The sequence below is a fragment of the Gopherus flavomarginatus genome, chromosome 2 (assembly GCF_025201925.1).
Source record: "Gopherus flavomarginatus isolate rGopFla2 chromosome 2, rGopFla2.mat.asm, whole genome shotgun sequence".
Taxonomy (NCBI): domain Eukaryota; kingdom Metazoa; phylum Chordata; order Testudines; family Testudinidae; genus Gopherus; species Gopherus flavomarginatus.
The window spans coordinates 227,143,898-227,163,027 of record NC_066618.1 but is presented as its reverse complement, the minus strand read 5'-3'; the positions used below and the strand labels follow the sequence as shown (position 1 = coordinate 227,163,027).

Here is a 19,130-nt window from a genome sequence, read left to right as displayed (position 1 = left end):
ACCCATACAACAAAAGTTTCATCCTAGACATGACTAGGTTTAATTTTTTATTGTTAATAATGTTTGCTGAAAATGTAACCCTTCCCCCATTCATAAATATTTATCAAATTTAAAATTTATCAAATTTAAAAATGGACAAAACTGGGCAAAAATGTTCACCTTTATGTTGTACAGTAATGATTCAGCTGATTTGTGGTCTGTAACAAGGAATTTTTTCTGCTCCCTGATTACACAGCTGTAAGATTTTACATGGGAGAATAACAGATAATGAATGGTGAATAGTAAATACCTCCTAGTATACATTTCTGAATTAATATAAATCTCAAAAATTTCACAAGTATTTTCACAAATTATTAAACATTTTTTATGAAATGGAAGTTATCAAAAAACTTGCAAATCACATAATGCAATCCACTCAAACAGCAGTGGAGCAAAGTTACCAACATTTACTTATGAATGTATTTTTTAATATTCTTTGACCAGCACTAAGACCTGATCCTGAAGTCTGATTCATGGAGGCAGCCTTTTTTGTCAGTGCAGAAACCCAGTGAAGTCAGAGTCCAGCTGATTGTGGCTCTAGGATGGAGTACTCATAAGCACTTATCTTTCCAGTTCAAACTCTGATATTTTATTGCATATGTAGTGGTTTATATCATTACTGGCAATATCCTGTATAAGTTATAATGGATAATTCTAGGTGAAAGTTCTTGCTTATCATAAGAAGCCCACCTACGAGTTGTTTGATACACATCAAAAAGAGTATTACAAGTCAAATACCACCTTCCAAGACTGTATAAAGTGACCATCACTTTGTTTTTTCCTGCATTTAAAAAAAGCATCTTATATTCATGTGTTAAAGTCTTTTCCGACATTGTGAAGAAAGTGTATCATACTCTCCAAAGGTATTTCTGAATATAAATTTGAATATCTATCTGTAGATGTTCATCTTAAAATGACAGTTTGCCATTATAATATCACTTTTGATTAGAATTTGTGATGCTAATTAATGAAATTTAAAATACACCCCTTTTACGAAACAGGAAAAATGGTACACTTAAATACTCCACTTTATGAAAGGAAATCTTCATTTGATTGTACCAGAAAATGAGTTTTTAGAAGTGACAACTAAAGCATGGTTTGAGTTGAACTGAAGGTTTGGGAGAAGGTCTAGAGGAGTTCTTATTGTATTTGAATACATTTACCTAGCTCTAATTACTAAAGTCACCAAATGTAAGCTCAGTTGACTTGGCTACAGAGCCAGTGCACAGCAAGCCAGGGCATGAATGTACATTGTTGTAGCTTGTTGCTCACTGACAGGCTATGTGGACCCTGATATTGTACGCCAATCATTCTCTAGCATGCCTTGATGTACTTCAGTTTTAAATAGCAGTATGTCAGACTGCACTATAGAACTTTTACTGTGCAGTAGCAGGGTCCACACAGCATGTGCGGCAGGCTAGAGTGCTGTACATTCACACCTTGGCTTGCTGAGCATTCAATCTTGTCACAGAATTATTAAGTACATACACAGGGACCAGACACTCAGCTGGTATAAACTGTCATAGCTTTATTGACCTCAAATTGAGAATTTGCCTTATTATCTCCACCATTCCCATCTGTGTCCCATTTTCAGCACTGGTGAGTCACAAAGAGGTTTCTGTAGAAGGGAGAAGATTTTACTTAACTGCTTTCTGTAACCAGTGGTTTTTCCTGGGCTCAGCAGCTCTCTTCCACACCCCACTTAGCTCAGTGTAGGGGGCCTAGAGACAGATATCTATGTTTCAGGCTTAGCAAGAGAGATGAGATGGGGAAATGTTGTTTTGGGTGACATTTCTTTTATGTGGAATAAGATGGTTGGTTTGCTTTCTTGGGGACGGGTGCAGAATTCAGTAGTATTTTTAATTATTTTCAAGGGATAGGCTCTATTTTGATGTGTTAAAATATAAATACAAAGTAAATACCAAAAATGTTCTCTTTTATATATGCTGTGTATGTTTTAAGGGATTATTCTTAGACCTTGGAAACTGTTTGCCAACTCCATGGGAATTTTCAAAAATGATTGTGGGGAGGGGAATCTGGGGGAAAAAATGGATTGTGTCAATGAATTTCAAAAAGTTTAATTTCAATTGTCATTTTTTCCTATACATTTTGAAACGAAAAATCATTTTGACCCCCAATCGGAATGTTTATGTTTCAATAATGTCAAAATGGGATGTTTTGACAGTTTCAAACTTTTTTCATTTTTTTTTCAAAACCAGGAAAATTGTCACAATGAACCTTTTCCTTCGAAAAGTTTCAATAGTGACAAATCAGCATTTTCTGGTGAAAACCATATAATTGACAAATTCCCAACCAGCTGTAATTATTTAATAGTTCAGCAGCATCCAAAGTGACTTTGAAAGTTTTCTTATCCTTACTTTTTATGAAGCATATGAAATGCAAGGGGCACAAATGAATTGATTATACAAATATGCCGTCAGAATGCTCTCTAACTTAAAAATATCTGTTTTCTCACTAGTAGCTGATTAAGGCAGGAGTGGAACAGCTGCCAGATCCCCTTCACTAAATATACAACTCTGACATTCAATTATATTCTGTATGTGTCTCATGTTAATCATACCAGGCTGTATGTTGTTTCTTTGGCAGTTACTCTTCAAAAAGAGGCAGAAAAAATGAAAAATGGTTCCTAGCTCACCGGTTAATACATTCAGACACGTTTAATTGAAAATCAGTAGAGGATGCCTCAGAATAGGAGGGGTCAAAAATGTTACAGGTATATTCAAGACTAAAGGGAAACTCTTATTCATCTACTAAATCCAGTGTTACTTAGGTGACCCCCATCTTTGTAGATATTTTTCTATGCCTCTCCTGGGATATTATCCATCACCTCATTAATGAGTTAGCACTGGAAGGTAAAATAATCTCTTACCGTATTGTTGGGATGATAGTTGAGATGCAAACCACTGTCACAGAGGGGAGATGATGTGCCACTGCTTTGGTCACTAGGGACACCTAATAAAAATAGTCATGCATATAACATTGTCCCATATTACATGATGTTAGATATCATATTCAAACAGCTACATTTTTGTCCCAAGCACTGTCATGGGTACAACTAAGCTCTTTACAGACAACAGTTTGTTTGTTTCTCTTTTTATTCATGAAATATCCACGGATTAATTGCTATGTGTTTGTTATTCAAAATTAGCCAATGAATAACTGACATGAACAACAGTCAATTTAGGATTTTTCACGAAGTATTACTGTGAGCATTAGTTATTTATAATTCACACTCTGATTAGCCCAGTAGTAAGGAAGTGGATTAAGATATGAGGGTTCAAGTCCCCACTCTGTTTCACTGTAAATTCCAGCCAGTGCCCTATAATAAGCAGGCAAGAGAGTTCTTCCTGGACTGAGAAACCTTCCTGCAAAACAGTCACTGAAACAGAAATGTATCACAGAACATTTTTGTTTTGACAAGATAATTTTTTCCAATAGGAAAAAAGTTTCAGAAATATTTTGATCAGTTCTACTTGTGAACAAAAACATTGCCTGTACAAAGTTTGTAAGAAATAAGGAATTGGTCAATGAATTCATGCAAATAAACTGAAATATTTTAGAAGAGATTTCATACACCAAAACACACACACACACACACACAAAATAGGTTTCAGACCTAAAAATATTTTTGTTCTCATAATTAAAAACTAAACGTTATCTTCCCACATTCAGAAAAAAAAAAGAAGTTGAAAGAAAGCAGAGGTGGATAAAGACATAGTCACGCATATACACAGGCACATATACACTGTAGCTATATACAGTGGTGTACCAACAATTATAATTTACTATAGTTAGAAGCAGGCAGCTGCTTCTATACATCTCTTTCAAATTCCCATTGGGGCTAGTCAACTAAAATTCTGTTGCACTAAACAAAATACTATTCAGTTCAGAGTGTATTAATCTCCAGTTAAAGGAATATCTCCACTAAAGCCCCTGAATGAAATTTAAATTGAGAAGATAAGACCTTAAAATGTAAATGTGGAATCTCAGTTCCACATTTAGAATATATAAACCGTTCCAATTTCAATGACACTGTATGTTTGAAAAAAGGATCTTTAAATACTCTGGGCCCAAACCTTAGCTCGTGTAAACTGGTGTAGCCCTACTGATTTCAGTAATGCTATGCTGATTCACACCAGTTGGGAGTATGACCTGAAGCAAAGATAGCATTAGCTTGCAACAAAGTCAACACACCACCTGTTGATATTAAAAGTTCATATTCACGCCACAAAACTGACTGAAACAGCTCCTGCCACTCACTGACAGTGCACAGGAAATTTCACGTGAACAACGAATTGATTTTTCTTTTAGCTAATCACAAATGCTTACACACACAATCTTCATTCAGAGGCAATTTGAGAAAAGCAGGTGCTCTTTTCAGAAAGGACACTGTTAGGGTCACTTCTTCTCCTGCATTCCGAAGAACTTGAACCTGAAGATTCAATATAGAAGGCATAAATACATTTAAAAAAAAGACAGTAACAGTTGTAAACAAAACCCAAGTTATCGCTCACAGCTCATATTTGTTCTCTGACTTACTACATGACATATAAAAAAAGAACCAAAACCATGAAGCCTACCACAGTCTATTCTCCAGTGTCCTTAAACAAAATTGTTTTTATCAAGTGCTACTTTGTAAATCTTTCCCATCAATGCACAGAGATTTTATTTGTCTAGCTTCCATGAGCTCCTCATAAATCTACAGGATTGTGTGTAAATCCCATCCTGTAGCACTGGGTATACAGAAGCAATGATGGTAGGATCACAACATATTAGATGCAGTATCTAAAACTGACTTTGTGACCGTGTTCTGCTGTCACTGTAGACATTCTGTAAATGCAAAAAAGATTATACAAACACACATGAGAACGAGTTTGTCATCCCATTACACTGTCAATTCATGAACTATGCATTAACCAACAGAATATTTCTGAGTTCTGACATGTTTCCCATCTTGGGACTAGCTAGCCAATTTCCTCACTAATGGGATGGATGTGACAGCCTGTAACCATTGGAGAGAGCCCTTGGGTCAAGACTTTCAGGCAGATCAAGTTGTGGACATCCCCTGGGTCTCCCTCTGTGGAAATCCTCCTCCTCCCCTCTCTGAACAGAAGACTTATTCTCCTTCCGTCTGTAGTAGTGGGCAACTCAGAGCAGTCACAATCAGAAGTGTAAACTTCCAGGCATTGACTTCAGAATTTGCTTCCTGCTGAAGAGGTGGCCAATGCATGATAAGGGTTACTGCCATCTGAAAGAGTGGGCCTTATTCCATCATTCAGCTGGTGTGCAGTGTGAGGAGAGAAGGGGCTGCATACCAGCGTAGAAGAAGAGGAGAAGAAGCATGGGAGGAGTGAACTCCTCCTGAAACTCACCTTAAAATGCTCATTTAAGAGGTAAAAAGCTACATTTCTAGTGTAACATGAATTGTCTGTAGGGTCAATACAGATTATAGATTTTAAGGACAGAAGGGACCATTGGATCATCACATCTTACTTCCAGTATAACACTAACCAAAGAATTTCACTCAGTTACACATACATTGAGCTCAACAACTTATGAGTGACTAAAGCATATCAACCCCATTTGAATGGAAGACAAGAAGAAATAGAGAATCCATCCCTTCCTTTGGTAGTTTGTTCCAGTGGTTAATCATTCTCACTGTTATGCCTCATTTCTAATTTAAATTTGTCTGGTTTTTAACTTCCATCCAGTATAAAAATATCCTCAAAATCTGGTCACCCTTTCTAGCATACTTGAACATAAAGATTAAGGGGTTATCGTTAGACAGAATAGTACAGCAGAACCTCAGAGTTATGAACACCTTGGGAATTGAGGTTGTTCAAAACTCTGAAATGTTTGTAGCTTTGAACAGAACGTTATGGTTGTTCTTTCAAAAGTTTACAGCTGAACATTGACTAAACGTAGCTTTGAAACTTAAGTATGCAAAAGAAAAATGCTGCTTTCAACCATCTTAATTTAAGTTTTAAAAGCACAGAAAGTTTCCTTACCTTGTCAAAACTTGTTTTTAAACTTTCCCTTTATTTTTAGTAGTTTACATTTAAGACAGTACTGTACTTCATGTACTTGCTTTATTTTTTGGTCTCTGCTGCTGCCTAATTGCATACTTCGGGTTCCAAATGAGGTGTGTGGTTGACTGGTCAGTTCGTAACTCTGAGGTTCTACTGAATTGAGTAGTTTAGAACTAAAAGGTAGTTTAGGTCTGAGTATTAAAGCACTGCACAAATGCCCAGGCATTTACCAATAGTAGCTGAATTCCCACAACAGCTAGTTTATGAGGGACAAGAGCATATTATCTAAGGGGAAAATGCATACTATTTTTTCCTCTTTCAATTCCCTAAATGGCTATCCCTAGTGCCATGAAGTTCTGGGTTAAGTACGATGTCATACTATTGTGTATGCTGGGCCATCTCATCGGAGAAGGAAGGGATGACTATAACAAGGTTCAAAAAAGAGCTAGATAAATTCATGGAGAATAGGTTCATCAATGGTTATTAGTCAGGATGGGCAGAGTGGTGTCTGTTTGCCAGAAGCTGGGAACGTGTGACAGGGGATGGATCACTTGATGATTACCTATTCTGTTTATTCCCTCTGAAGCACCTGTCATTGGCCACAGATGGAGGACAGGAAACTGCGCTGGATGGACCATTGGTCTGATCCAGGAATGGGAGAGCTGCACTGTAAAGGACCTGGTTACAGCTCCCCAATTCTCTGTTTCAGGCATCTCCAGTCATGGCTGTTCTAATCTAGGTTCAGTTGTGTCCAAGCAACCATCTGCCAGCTCAGAACTCATTGGTGCTCCAGTCAATTCTATTCAGACCATGATTCTGTGGCTAGCAAAGTAATGAATTTAAGCTCCTTCTCCCCCTCCTTTTAACATCAAATGAGTAAAATATGGCAAAAAGTATGCTTTATTATTTCCACAAAATTTTTACAAAAGACCCGATACTAAAGTGGGTAGCAACCTGTTTCCAGAAAATGAAACAGCAGATTTGGATAAATTGGGTCTCTCCTCAAAACATTTGGATCATGTAGCTAAGTATCTAAAGTATTGGGCATTTAGCAGAAATTAACCTGAACCCTTGGTAGGCCATCCATCTTTAGTATATTCTATGGAGAGACAAAAAGGTTCTTATAAGAACCCAGTTCAAACATCACTCCTTTCTTCTTATGATGAGCTTCAACATTTAAAAGTTATATTTATGTAAGTATGTATTTGGAAAAAGGAGTGTTTGTACAGATGAAAAAAATAAGTTACTGGATTAGGCGCAGATATTTTTTATTCAACCTTCTCAGAGAAGTGGTTGCATGTGGTAAATTTCTTTCCACTAGGGTTTTCATCACTTCTCATGATATGAACACAGTGAAGGAGAATCCAGCTGTCAGTGATGAAGTCACTGATAAGCATTTTATCTACTCTCCCATCCAACCATCATAGTGAAGAAAATGGGGACTTACGACACTTTTTGAGTTACTTTCCATGGATTTGTCAGTTTTATCTATTTAAGTGATAAGTTCGGAAGTGTTTCAAGTTTCCTTTGAAATGTAAGATAAGAGGATATCTTTTGCACGGTACTAGTATATTGATTGATTTCTCAGGCCATCTTAGAACACTCTGGCATTATCACAGTAACGAACTCTTCTGAACCATTGCCAATAGCTACAGTGCATTAATTGTAGCGTGGTAATGAGTACTGAGCACAGTACTAGGGGTTGTATGCTGCTTTGTGAAATAAGGTACAGCTCAGCTGGGAAGCTGCAGTCACTTGCAAGGTGTGAGTTTGGCCCTCAGCACTGGCACTGGGAGTTCAGGGGTTTCTTATTGGTTTTGCAATAGCTACAACTTGGAACAAATACTTTAACCTCTTTGTGCCTGGGTTTCCACGCATGTAAAATGGGGATGATAATGACCTACCTCAGAAGAGTATTGTAAAGTGTTGATTAATATTTGAAAAGTTATTTGAAATCCTTGGGTGAAACATGCAATACATGTGAAAATAATTTAAATTAAGTGCTATAAAATATTGTTTCAGTATGGAATGCATTTCAAATAAATATAGAGTTGTGATTGCCTAAAAGCCTGGAAAATGAAAGGCTGAACATGGCAATATTCAGTTAACACTGGAATAAAAATCGCATTGAAATGGTTATGAACATTTTGCTTCATATAGGAAGAAAAAAGTGGGAAAAGGGAGATGAATGAATTTGTAAAAGATTTTTACATACTATAAATTGTATTTCCTGGTCTTCAAATTTTTTTAGTAAATATTTACTAGACTATTACCTGCTGGACATTAGTTTCTTTCTCTTCCAATGGTAAATGCTTTACTTTTCAAAATAAAATCATAAAAGGAAAACAAAACTAGTTTTTAAACCTATGATTGTGCGGAAGAAAATAGCTTACAGTGCAGCTGACTTCATTTTGCTATTGCTTAAAAACAACTGGTGGACCTCATCGTCCGTGGGATATGGCATATCCAGGGCTTTGTTCTAGGCCATACAATTGGTTTGTTATGTGACACTGGGAAAGTCACTTAACCTGTCTGGTCACCAGTAAAATGTGTATATTACTACCTACTTTAGCTCTGAGAGATCTACTGCTTAATAATATTCTCTCATTTTATAAGAGAGAGACAAGGTGGGTGAAGTAGTATCTTGTATTGGTCCAACTTCTGTTGGTGAGAGAGATGAGCTTTCAAGCTAACATAGAGCTCTTCAGGTCACCTTCCCCTTCACCTCTGTGATAGCTCGAAGGCTGGTCTCTGTCACCAACAGAACTTGGTCCAATACAAGATATTACCTCACCCCCCTTATCTCCAATATCCTGGGACCAACATGGCTACAATAACACTGCATCTCTCTCTATAGGTCTTTTAAAATGTAGGACTAAACCATAATTCTAAATGGAAGTTTAAAACACTTAAAAGGGTGAGTAGAGGTACATGGTTAAATTTTCCAGTAGCTTGCTAAATTCTATACTTCTCCTCCTCCGCTCCTTTATACCAACGGTCCACTGATCTTCCTTAGTAAAACTACTCCAGCTGTTGACAGAACGCTCATTTTGTGTGTCTTGTTCAAGAACAACCAGCAGTTTAATTGATGAAGGGCTATCTAGTCCATAATGAATTACCTTCGTTTAAAACAGAAAGTGGTTATTTTAAGAAACACCACTCTTGTAATAACCATACAGCTGAACTACCAAAGAAGCCAAGTTTATATATATAAATATTTAACATAATCCCTTGCGCCAAATTCAGATAATCTTAATTTGCACGTGTCAACTGGAAAAGAGGTTTCCAAGTGGGGTGCATTTGTGTCCTACCACATCATTTCTCATTCCACCTGTGCAGTAACTAGAAATGTGGTTCTAGGGCAAAGCCTATTGTCCTGCATATGATCAGGCCACTGTAGTAAATACACTCTTTGATTTGGTCATGCTAACACCAATTTAGATTACTTAGAGTAACTTGTATAGCATAGTGAGCTCTGCATGGGGGTTTAACCAGGGTAAAGTACAGATCCCACAAGAAATGCACTATTTTTGTTAGTGTTAGTCACAGTTCATCTACCAAAGCACTGAGTATGGCCTGAATTTGGCCCATTCTCTATAACATAAGACTAAGGCAGCAAGGTTTGGTTTTTTGTTTATTTTTAAAGCCACACAAAACTTGTTCAAGAAAAATAAATTATTTCTTTCAACAGTGTCACCTAGAAAATGTAGTTAACCCAGTTTAGGATTCTGTATTTTTATCAGTGCACAGTGTTGTTATGCATCCTTAACTGAAGTAAAAGAAGCTGTCAGTTTGCAACAGACAGCAGGCCAAACTGATGCACCAACCTATGGTTGATGCAGGAATAGGAGAGCTGCACTGTAAAGTAGCTGGTTACAGCTCCTCAATTCTCTGTCTCATGCATCTCCAGTCATGGCTGTTCTAACCTAGACTCAGTTGTGCCCAAGCAACCATCTGCCAGCTCAGAAATCATTGGTGCTCCAGTCAATTCTATTCAGACCATGATTCTGTGGCTAGCAAAGTAATGAATTTAAGCTCCTCCTCCTTTTAACATCAATTGAGTTAAAATATGACAAATAGTATGCATTATTCTTTCCACAATTTTTCTACAAAAGACCTGATACTAAAGTGGATAGCAACCTGTTTCCAGAAAAAGAAACAGCAGATGTAGATAAATTGGGTCTCTCCTCAAAACATTTGGATCATATAGCTAAGTATCTAAAGTATTGGGCATTTACCAGAAATTAACCTGAACCCTTGGTGGATCATCCATCTTTAGCATATTCTATGGCGAGACAAAAAGGTTCTTATAAGAACCAGTTCAAATGTCTGTCCTTTGGCTAACATAAACGTGACAATTTGTAATACAGTTTTATTAGAATTAATATGATTTGAAATAAAGCTTAAGACAAGGCCAATATAATAATTGAAAGTAGCAGACTAACATTGCAGCTGTGTTCAGAACCTTAAGCACACTATAATGTTACACAAACAAGCAACTCTAATCTGAAAAGTGATGACAACTTAGTGATTTCTAGCCCTGTCTGCATTTCTTTTGCAGTCTTTTTTCAGAGCTCTAGGATAGATATTGACTGCTTGTGGAGTTTATCTGTTTGGATTTTCTTTTATTAATCCCCTGTTCTGGCATTATTCCCATTTCCTTTTATCCTCAGGCAACTGCAAAAGTGTCCTCAGATTCATTTCTCTTCCTCTGACAAATTCACTGGGAGCAGAAGCAGGTCCACTAAGTCACTGAGATCACCCAAGGGGTGCAATCATCAAACTGAGTACCCCAATACAATATGAGAACACAGAGCAGGATATTGAAGGTATGTCTATGATGGAATACACCCATGTAGTCACACCCTACACACTACTATACTAATCTTTATGCAAGGAATGCCTTGCAAGGTATGATTTGAAAAAAAAAAACACTCAATTTGTTGGTCAGTATTGTCTTGATAAAAGGTGTGGCAACAGTGCAAAATGTGCTGTTATAAGATTACCCCATATGATGTTATTAACACATGTTCCATACCCCACTACTATGTCCAGGCAGAAGACAAGTTTGTCGTGAATGAAAGAGTATATGTTTGCCTTAATTTGCATTTAAGCAGTAAACAAAATCAAGCAGGAAGGGAAAACAAAGGAGGCTGAAACAGGTAAAAAAAGTAAACAGCAGGGAACATCCTTCCTCACAGACTCTTTGCCTCCTAACTCCCAGCTGGAAATGTTTTTCAAGAGGGGCACTGAGACTATAAAAATAAGGGCAAACACTCCAGGACACACATTTCTCTCTCTCTCTCCCCCCATCTGTGTCTGGCATCGCACCTAAGACAACAAAGGAAAACAGCCATTGGACTCTTCGGTGGGAGGTCCTGACCTGAAGAGTTTGGATAGTGACCTTTCTAGAAGTATGTACTGAGAAATTTTGCTTGACTTTAATATAATTTGTTAAATTAGACAATATAAGCATTTTATATAAATTTTTCTCATAACCATTTCTGACTTTTATGCCTCATCACTTAAATATATTTCTTTGTAGTTAATAAACTTGTTTCAATGTTTCCTCTAATCCAGCGCGTTTAAGTTAAGTGTCTGGGTAACTCCATTTAAGGTAATAAACTGGCCTATTATCCCCTTAGAGGAATAACAGACTTAATATATTTGTCCTGTACAGGAGAGGGCTGGGCAGGACAGAACATACATTTCTGGGGGAAATCTGGGAACAGGATGTGTGTTGGCATCAACCTGTAGTATAACCAAGGCTGGTGATAGCAGACGTAACCCAGGTTGGGCTGCAGTTACACACAGACACTCAGGGTGTGGCTTGCATGCTGGAAGGTTGGTTGTGATCACCTCACATGGGAACTACTTCAGCAAAGCATAGTATGGCATCCAAGGTTGAAGAGCAAGGGTGACAATCCCCCCATTGGTCTGAATTTTGCCCCAGTATGTCACAATGCCTCAAGCAGCTTACACAACAGCCTGTATAATGAACAGACCCACCTCAATAAACCCACCAGAACAGAATAAAAATGTAGTAGATACACAAACTCAAAACCCCTCAAATGGTGTAATGTAAATAACTTCCCTGGAACTGTGGAGGATCTGTTGGGATAATGTTAGAGGGGTATTCCAAGTTCCTAGAGATTGTCTTCCACTACTTCAGAGGGAAACTTATTGGAGCCAACAACAACTGGCACAGTCCTAGTTAAACAGTAGAGAAGTACACACTGAGGGAATGCAGGGGTGTCCCACCCCTTCAGCATCTCTAGCCAGTCACTCGCAAGCTTGGAGAGGAACGGAGATAATTCAACCCTCTTCCTCACTTTTTATTAATGTAAACCTTAACCTGGGCCACTTGGAGCCTCTTTTTGCTGAGTTCCAGGGTTCCCTCTCATACTCTGGAATGGCTCAGTCTGACCCTTCTGGATGCATTAAGAGTCGTTGCCTCTGAGGTGTGTGAGCATTCCTTTGTGCAGTTTTGCCGGAGAACATGGGCCTTCGATCACTGCTCCAGGGGTGTGAGAGTCTCAGCTTCCATGATTTGAAGCAGATGAGGCCCACAGGCAATGCTCCACTGTGGATGAAGAGTTGCAGGAGGAGTGTAGCAGGAGGACATATCCTTAATCCCAGATGGAAGAGCAGAGTAGGATGGGGAGATCTCAGTGGATGGGAACCCAGATTCCAGCTGGGACCATTCACTTTGTAGCTGCTGGTGAGTCAGATGGGCACATCCCCTTCTCCCTTATACAAGACGCACATGAGTAAGACTCAGAATTTGAGTCTGGGGACAGTAAAACTACAGCCTAATTAAGGTTGAATTGGAGGATTGAGAGAGTGTCCCTGGGCCCCTACCCCTTAGCCTGCTACTAGTCCAGTGTGGGCCCCATGGTCCCAAAGATGGGGTTCACCCATGACCAACAGGAGGGGAAGGGATATGAAAAATGTCTTGTTCCATTATGTAGCTACTCAGGTCCTTTCACCCTTGGCTGTGATGACTAACATCCCCTGCCCAACTAGGGATGTGGAGTGAATTGGCTAAACCATTGGCCCTGGTTTCATAAAGACTAGGCAGCCTTCCAGAAAAAGTTTCCTCCCATCCCCAGTTAGATAGACAACACTATCACAGGCTTGGGGTGGAGCCCGTGTCTCAGCAGGCCATGGAGCAATCAGGGCAGGAGATACACTCATCTCCAGTTACCAACACACCCAGGGGCCACATATATTGTACTTGTCTCCGATGACATACAAGCATGAGACATGGGAGCCAATGCTCTGAGATCTTTTGTGAAGACTGATCGACCTCTTGGGATGCATTTAGCAAAAGAGATAGAAAATAAAAAATATGGAATGGGGAGTTTATGGATTTATTCACCCTACTTTTTTGTGAGGTTCAGGCAGAGGACACTTTAAAGGGAAAAGAAAGATGATGACTAACCCTGCAGACCTAAGGTAGCTCTGATCCTTGGTAACTGGGCTGTGACATTTTGCATATATGCAAGCATAATTTGTGGGAGAAACCCTGAGAGAAGTGTTAGCTTGTTCAAGCATGAGGACTTAATAGCAAAGGCTCATGCTTCATATAGCGGTGTAACCTGGTTAAGATATGATAAAGAATTTAGACAGAAGGTGGAAGAGGAGCCAGAATTGCCATGGAATTAAAAGGCCAGGACCTCTGGCTAGAGTATATTGCTCCTTATCATTGTGTCCAGCTGGCTTCTGCAGACAGCAGGTTGTCAGTGCCCATACTACAGGCACTAAGATAGTTTGTTTTGCATTTAATGGTTGGATGTGTTTTTGTTCAACACCACTGCAGGAAGTGTGAGGTCAGCATGGTGCCCTCCTTTGCTATAGAGGCAATGGAAAGGCCCCATAAGGTGGTAAGAAAGGAAATCAAGAAGGGTCCAATACTTCAGCAGAGCCAGTGGGGGGGATGCAGCACTTATGGGAAAAGGCCTCCTTTCTCCAGTTAAATCACAAGCATTGTAGACTATTCTAAAAGGATGGACATGGCTTATTTGTTAAATGGATTTTCAGCTGATTTCCAAATTCCATAGGAAGGAGCAAGGTGTCACATTTGGGCTGACGATTTCAGATCTGTAAAAGGATTTGAGCCTGTAGTGCAGGACAATATTTGAGCAGAGGCTGCAGTGAAGAGAGTAGTGGGACCATTCTCAAGCCTTCCAAAATGCCAGACATTTCTATTTTTCCTTTAAATGAGATACCAGAAGAGGTCAAGAGAGAACACAGGATTATCTGTCACTTATCTTAAGCTAGGGCTGCTCTGTAAATAATTATCAATCTGCAGTTAAGTTCAGTCTGATATTCCTTGTTTGATGCCATCATAGGCATGGTTAGAGTGTGGGGTCCTGGTGCTTTTAACAAAATGTAAGATCAAGTCTGCGCTCAGGTTACTTCCTGTGCACTCTAGAGACTTTAACTTGCTGGGTTTTGAGGACCATTACTATTTCAATAAGGTCAGAGAATGGGGTGGTTCAGGTCATTATGAAGGACATTATGTTCTTGAATTAGTTTTCCCAATATTAGTGGCAGTCACTATTTGGGGGGAGACATTCACGAATAAAAGTTTTGTTTCTGGTGTGACAAGCAATCAGATAGTGAATGGGCAGCCAGTTAAGTCTACTTAATTAACCAGTTTGTACTTGCAAATCGAAGCAGCTTCTATTAAGGTCACATTTAAACATCAACCTCTGTGCAAATCAGGTAATGTGCATTAGTTAGTGGATAATAAATGACGGCAAGTTTGCTTATAAGGTATCATCACAGTAATGACATGTTGGCCAGAGATGAATGAATGAGTTCATGCAGTGAAAGGAGGACAGTTTATTAATATTTAACAATGATTGAATGCAAATATAATTCACAACGGAAGTCCACAAAGACATATGCAACCACTTTTTAGGTACATCCATTCCAACAGATAATTAAAAAGTCCAGCAAATGAAGTTGGGTATATATTATATATGTCAATTTTTTCTAAAGGAGCAACTATTTCTAAACTCATCAATGAACAGCCTGCAAAACTTAGTGAAGTACTGATTGAGATAAATCTTTCAGACAGCTCAACCCTTTCAATTAAGTAATATTATACACTTCAATCAGCATTACAAAGTGCAGTAATATTTCAAATCATGATAGCAATAGACCTATGATTACTGATTAGTTGCATGCTTATGCTCTCAACATTAATTTAGAGATGTGTCAGCAAAAAAGAACATTGCACACAAATGAGAATAAAAGTTTTGTAAAACAGAAGCATGAAAAAATGTTGTGACAGCATTTTCATTCTCATCTCTTACTAATGCTTGACACCATTAATAAATGTCATCCCAAAGAACATTGCTGTAATCAGACAATGTGTTCCCAGATCATGCACTCTAGCTCCTAGCTCTGAGATGCTAAATACTGTATTCCCTGGTCTCCCAAGTATTTCAAACCATATTCAGGCCATCAGCTCCATATGGAGATTATGAAAATCAAGGAGTTTAAAAGTTATGTATTTAAATTCTGGTCTGCAAGAAACTCCATACCAAAGGGCACCTATCCAAAGCACCCTTGGCATAAATTTGAACCATATATTTAAATGCAATAAGAACCTGGGAGTTACAAAACAAAAGTCACCCAAAACAGCAGCCTTCCCCAGCACACATCATTTAATAATTGAGTTAAGAGTAACTCTTTAAACCCCTCACCACACTTTCCCAGCAGACATAAATACCACTCTCAATGGCCTTAACTCTGCTGGCGGGGAGGGATAGCTCAGTGGTTTGAGCATTGGCCTGCTAAACCCAGGGTTGTGAGTGCAATCCTTGAGGAGGCCATTTGGGGCAAAAATCTATCTGGGGATTGGTCCCACTTTACGCAGGGGGTTGGACTACATGACCTCCTGAGGTCCCTTCCAACCCTGATAGTCTATGATTCACCAATGCCCAGTCATACAGACATGTTTTGCACCTTGCCAAGAAGGTCAAAAACTTCAGATGATTTTGGATGACCTTGACAGGGGCCAGAGGGGAGGTGGAAACCATTTCAAAGGAAAGAGGTCCTTACAGAGAATAGTTTGTCAGCAGACCCTTTCTTTTATAATGAGGGGAATGAGGTTCAAATGAGCTTCTGCTGTGGCAAGCAGTTTGACATGGGGAAAGAGGCAGGACCTGAGACATTTAAAGTTTTATAGGTGATAACCAACACCTTATAGTCCACCCAGAAACAGTCAGGCAGCCAGTGCAGGGATAGGATACAGAGGGACCTAGACATATTAGAGGATTGGGCCAAAAGAAACCTGATGAGGTTCAACAAGGACAAATGCAGAGTCCTGCACTTAGAATGGAAGAATCTCATTCACTGTTACAGACTAGGGACCGAATGGCTAGGCAGCAGCTCTGCAGAAAAGGACCTAGGGGTTACCGTGGACGAGAAGCTGGATATGAGTCAACAGTGTGCACTTGTTGCCAAGAAGGCTAATGCATTTTGGGCTGTATAAGTAGGCGTATTGCCAGCAGATTGAGGGACGGGATCATTCCCCTCTATTCAACAATGGTGAGGCCTCATCTGGAGTACTGTGTCCAGTTTTGGGCCCTACACTACAAGAAGGATGTGGAAAAATTGGAAAGAGTTCAGCAGAGGGCAACAAAAACGATTAGGGGGCTGGAGCACATGACTTATGAGGAGAGGCTGAGGGAACTGGGATTGTTTAGTCTGCAGAAGAGAAAAATGAGGGGAATTTGATAACTGCTTTCAACTACCTGAAAGGAGGTTCCAAAGAGGATGGATCTAAACTGTTCTCAGTGGTAACTGATGTCAGAACAAGGAGTAATGGTCTCAAGTTGCAGTGGGGGAGGTTTAGGTTGGATATTAGGAAAAACTTTCACTAGGAGGGTTGTGAAGTACTGGAACAGGTTACCTAGGGAGGTGGTGGGATCTCCTTCCTTAGAGGTTTTTAAGGTCAGGCTTGACAAAGCCCTGGCTGGGATGCTTTAGGTGGGAATTGGTCCTGCTTTGAGCAAGGGTTGGACTAGATGACCTCCTGAGGTCCATTCCAACTGTGATATTCTATGATCACAGAGCCCTGGTGATGCAAGATCCTGGCACTGCGAGATCCTGTTTAGTAAACCTGCTACTACATACTGCAACAGTTTGTTTCCAGATTGATTTAAAGTGAAGCCACACATAGGCCGTACTGCAGTAATCCAGACTTGAAGTGACTAAGGAATGAACTGTAGTAACAAGGTCCTCATCTGAAAGAAATGGATGTAATTGCCTGGACAGCTGCAGATAGAAAAATGCGCTTGGCTGTTGATGCAAAATTATGATCTTATAATAAATGAGTATTCAACATAGTGTCCAGATTCTGCACAGGAGTAACAAAGGGTAGGAAAACACTCTGAGCAAAAGGGGCAGGGGAGCATCAGCCTTACCATACTTTTAGTTGCTTCCAACAACTATCTGGACTGGAATTTCAGCCTGCTAATTCTAGTTCATGTTCCAATCTCTCCCAAACATTGGGCTAGAGTAGCTGTTCAATTTTTCATGAATGTGCTAAACTATCTGCTAAATTTACCAAATATTTTCTGGCCAGATGTGGACTTTTCTTCTCTTGGTACATGCATACATCACAGTTCCAAGGGCAGAATTTTAGCCTTGGGTTAAAAACAAAACAAAAACAAAACCAGTAGTGTTTGGTTCACTATTCACAACAAAGAAATTATTCACTGAATTTAGCTTGTCTATGTCTGTTCATTCTTTGTCCCTCAACAGAACACAATTTAGAAATGTATTTTCTGTTCAAAATTAATCAAAGGTTTTATGTGCATATATTTCAGCCTCTGGAATGCTCACCGGCTTTTCGCTTCATGTATGGCAATGGGTATTTCATATTCACGATTAAAAATGTGTACCATTTTGATTCGACACTCAAATCTGTTCCATGACTGGATAGGCAAAGCTCTTCCAATCAGATTTCTTGTGTGAATACTTGAAATTATGAATTGAAAATTAATTTACTGTGAATTTCTGCAATATTTAATATTTACAGTTTTGGTGACTGTTCCCGCTGAATTAAATTTATTTAAAAAATCATGAATACACACACACACACGTACGTGAGCATCGAGCTTGATAGCCAGCTAGTTATCAACATGTAATCAAATCTAATGTATGATTCTGTATGGTGTGCTGTGTAGGAAAAGGATAATATACAGTGCTGAGACTAATCAACTAATAATCTTATTTTATACATTCTGGTGAAAGGCTAACTGTCAGAAGAATTAAATACTTACTAGACACGTAAAGACTACACATTCCTCTATTTAAAAGAGATGTGCACACATTCATAAAAGGGAATTCTATTAGATCACTCCTATCACAAATATAGGTGTCACCAGTAGAAAAACACAAATAATTCTTTGCCCATTTTCATGGAATTTCATAAGAATTTGATTATGAAAATTTCCAGTGCCTGAAATTTTAATGAGAAATTAAGAAATGAAGAATGTACCCAGTTACTGTATCTATGCCAGATATGAAACACAATTTTAGGATAGCATCTAATTTATTTTACCCTCTCCTGCTCCATATCTGCTTCCAGTATTACCTCCTACACTGCTTAGTGAATGCGTGATGGTGCACAGTAGAACCCTAAGAACATTGAATGTGTCCTAATTATTTTGCTGTTTAACTAAGGAAATCACGGAAGAAATAAACACTTGGATCTTCCATATAGACTCTTTTCAAAGGATTGTAAAATACTAAACATTAGGTTGAAACTCAGACTTGTGTAGAAATCCTGCACAAGGACTTTGAGCTTCTGAAGTCCTCCTGTAGCCCTCATTTGAGCGATGACATAACCCTCGCTCTGGCCCTCTGCATAGGTGAGCTTAACCCATTAAGCCTCACAGTACCCCTGTGAGATGCTGTAGCTAAGTATATATCCACAGGCTCTTGTAGTTAGAAATAATAATGCTAGTAGATCTTTATACATCATTGTACAAACAGGAAACACATACAGAGAAGTTA

General features: G+C 38.9%; 1 protein-coding gene across 5 annotated transcripts in view; it reads right to left on the bottom strand.

Moving 5' to 3' along the window:
* SNTG1 (syntrophin gamma 1) overlaps positions 1 to 19,130 on the bottom strand; it is a 543,852-nt gene that overhangs the window by 187,070 nt on the left and 337,652 nt on the right. For all 5 annotated transcript variants that reach the window (XM_050942000.1, XM_050941999.1, XM_050942002.1 and 2 more), the window contains 2 exons: positions 4,390 to 4,492; positions 2,930 to 3,012 (listed from right to left, as the gene is read on the bottom strand). In XM_050942000.1, the coding sequence (XP_050797957.1) occupies positions 2,930 to 3,012; positions 4,390 to 4,492 (186 nt within the window). The remainder of the gene's footprint in view (positions 1 to 2,929; positions 3,013 to 4,389; positions 4,493 to 19,130) is intronic.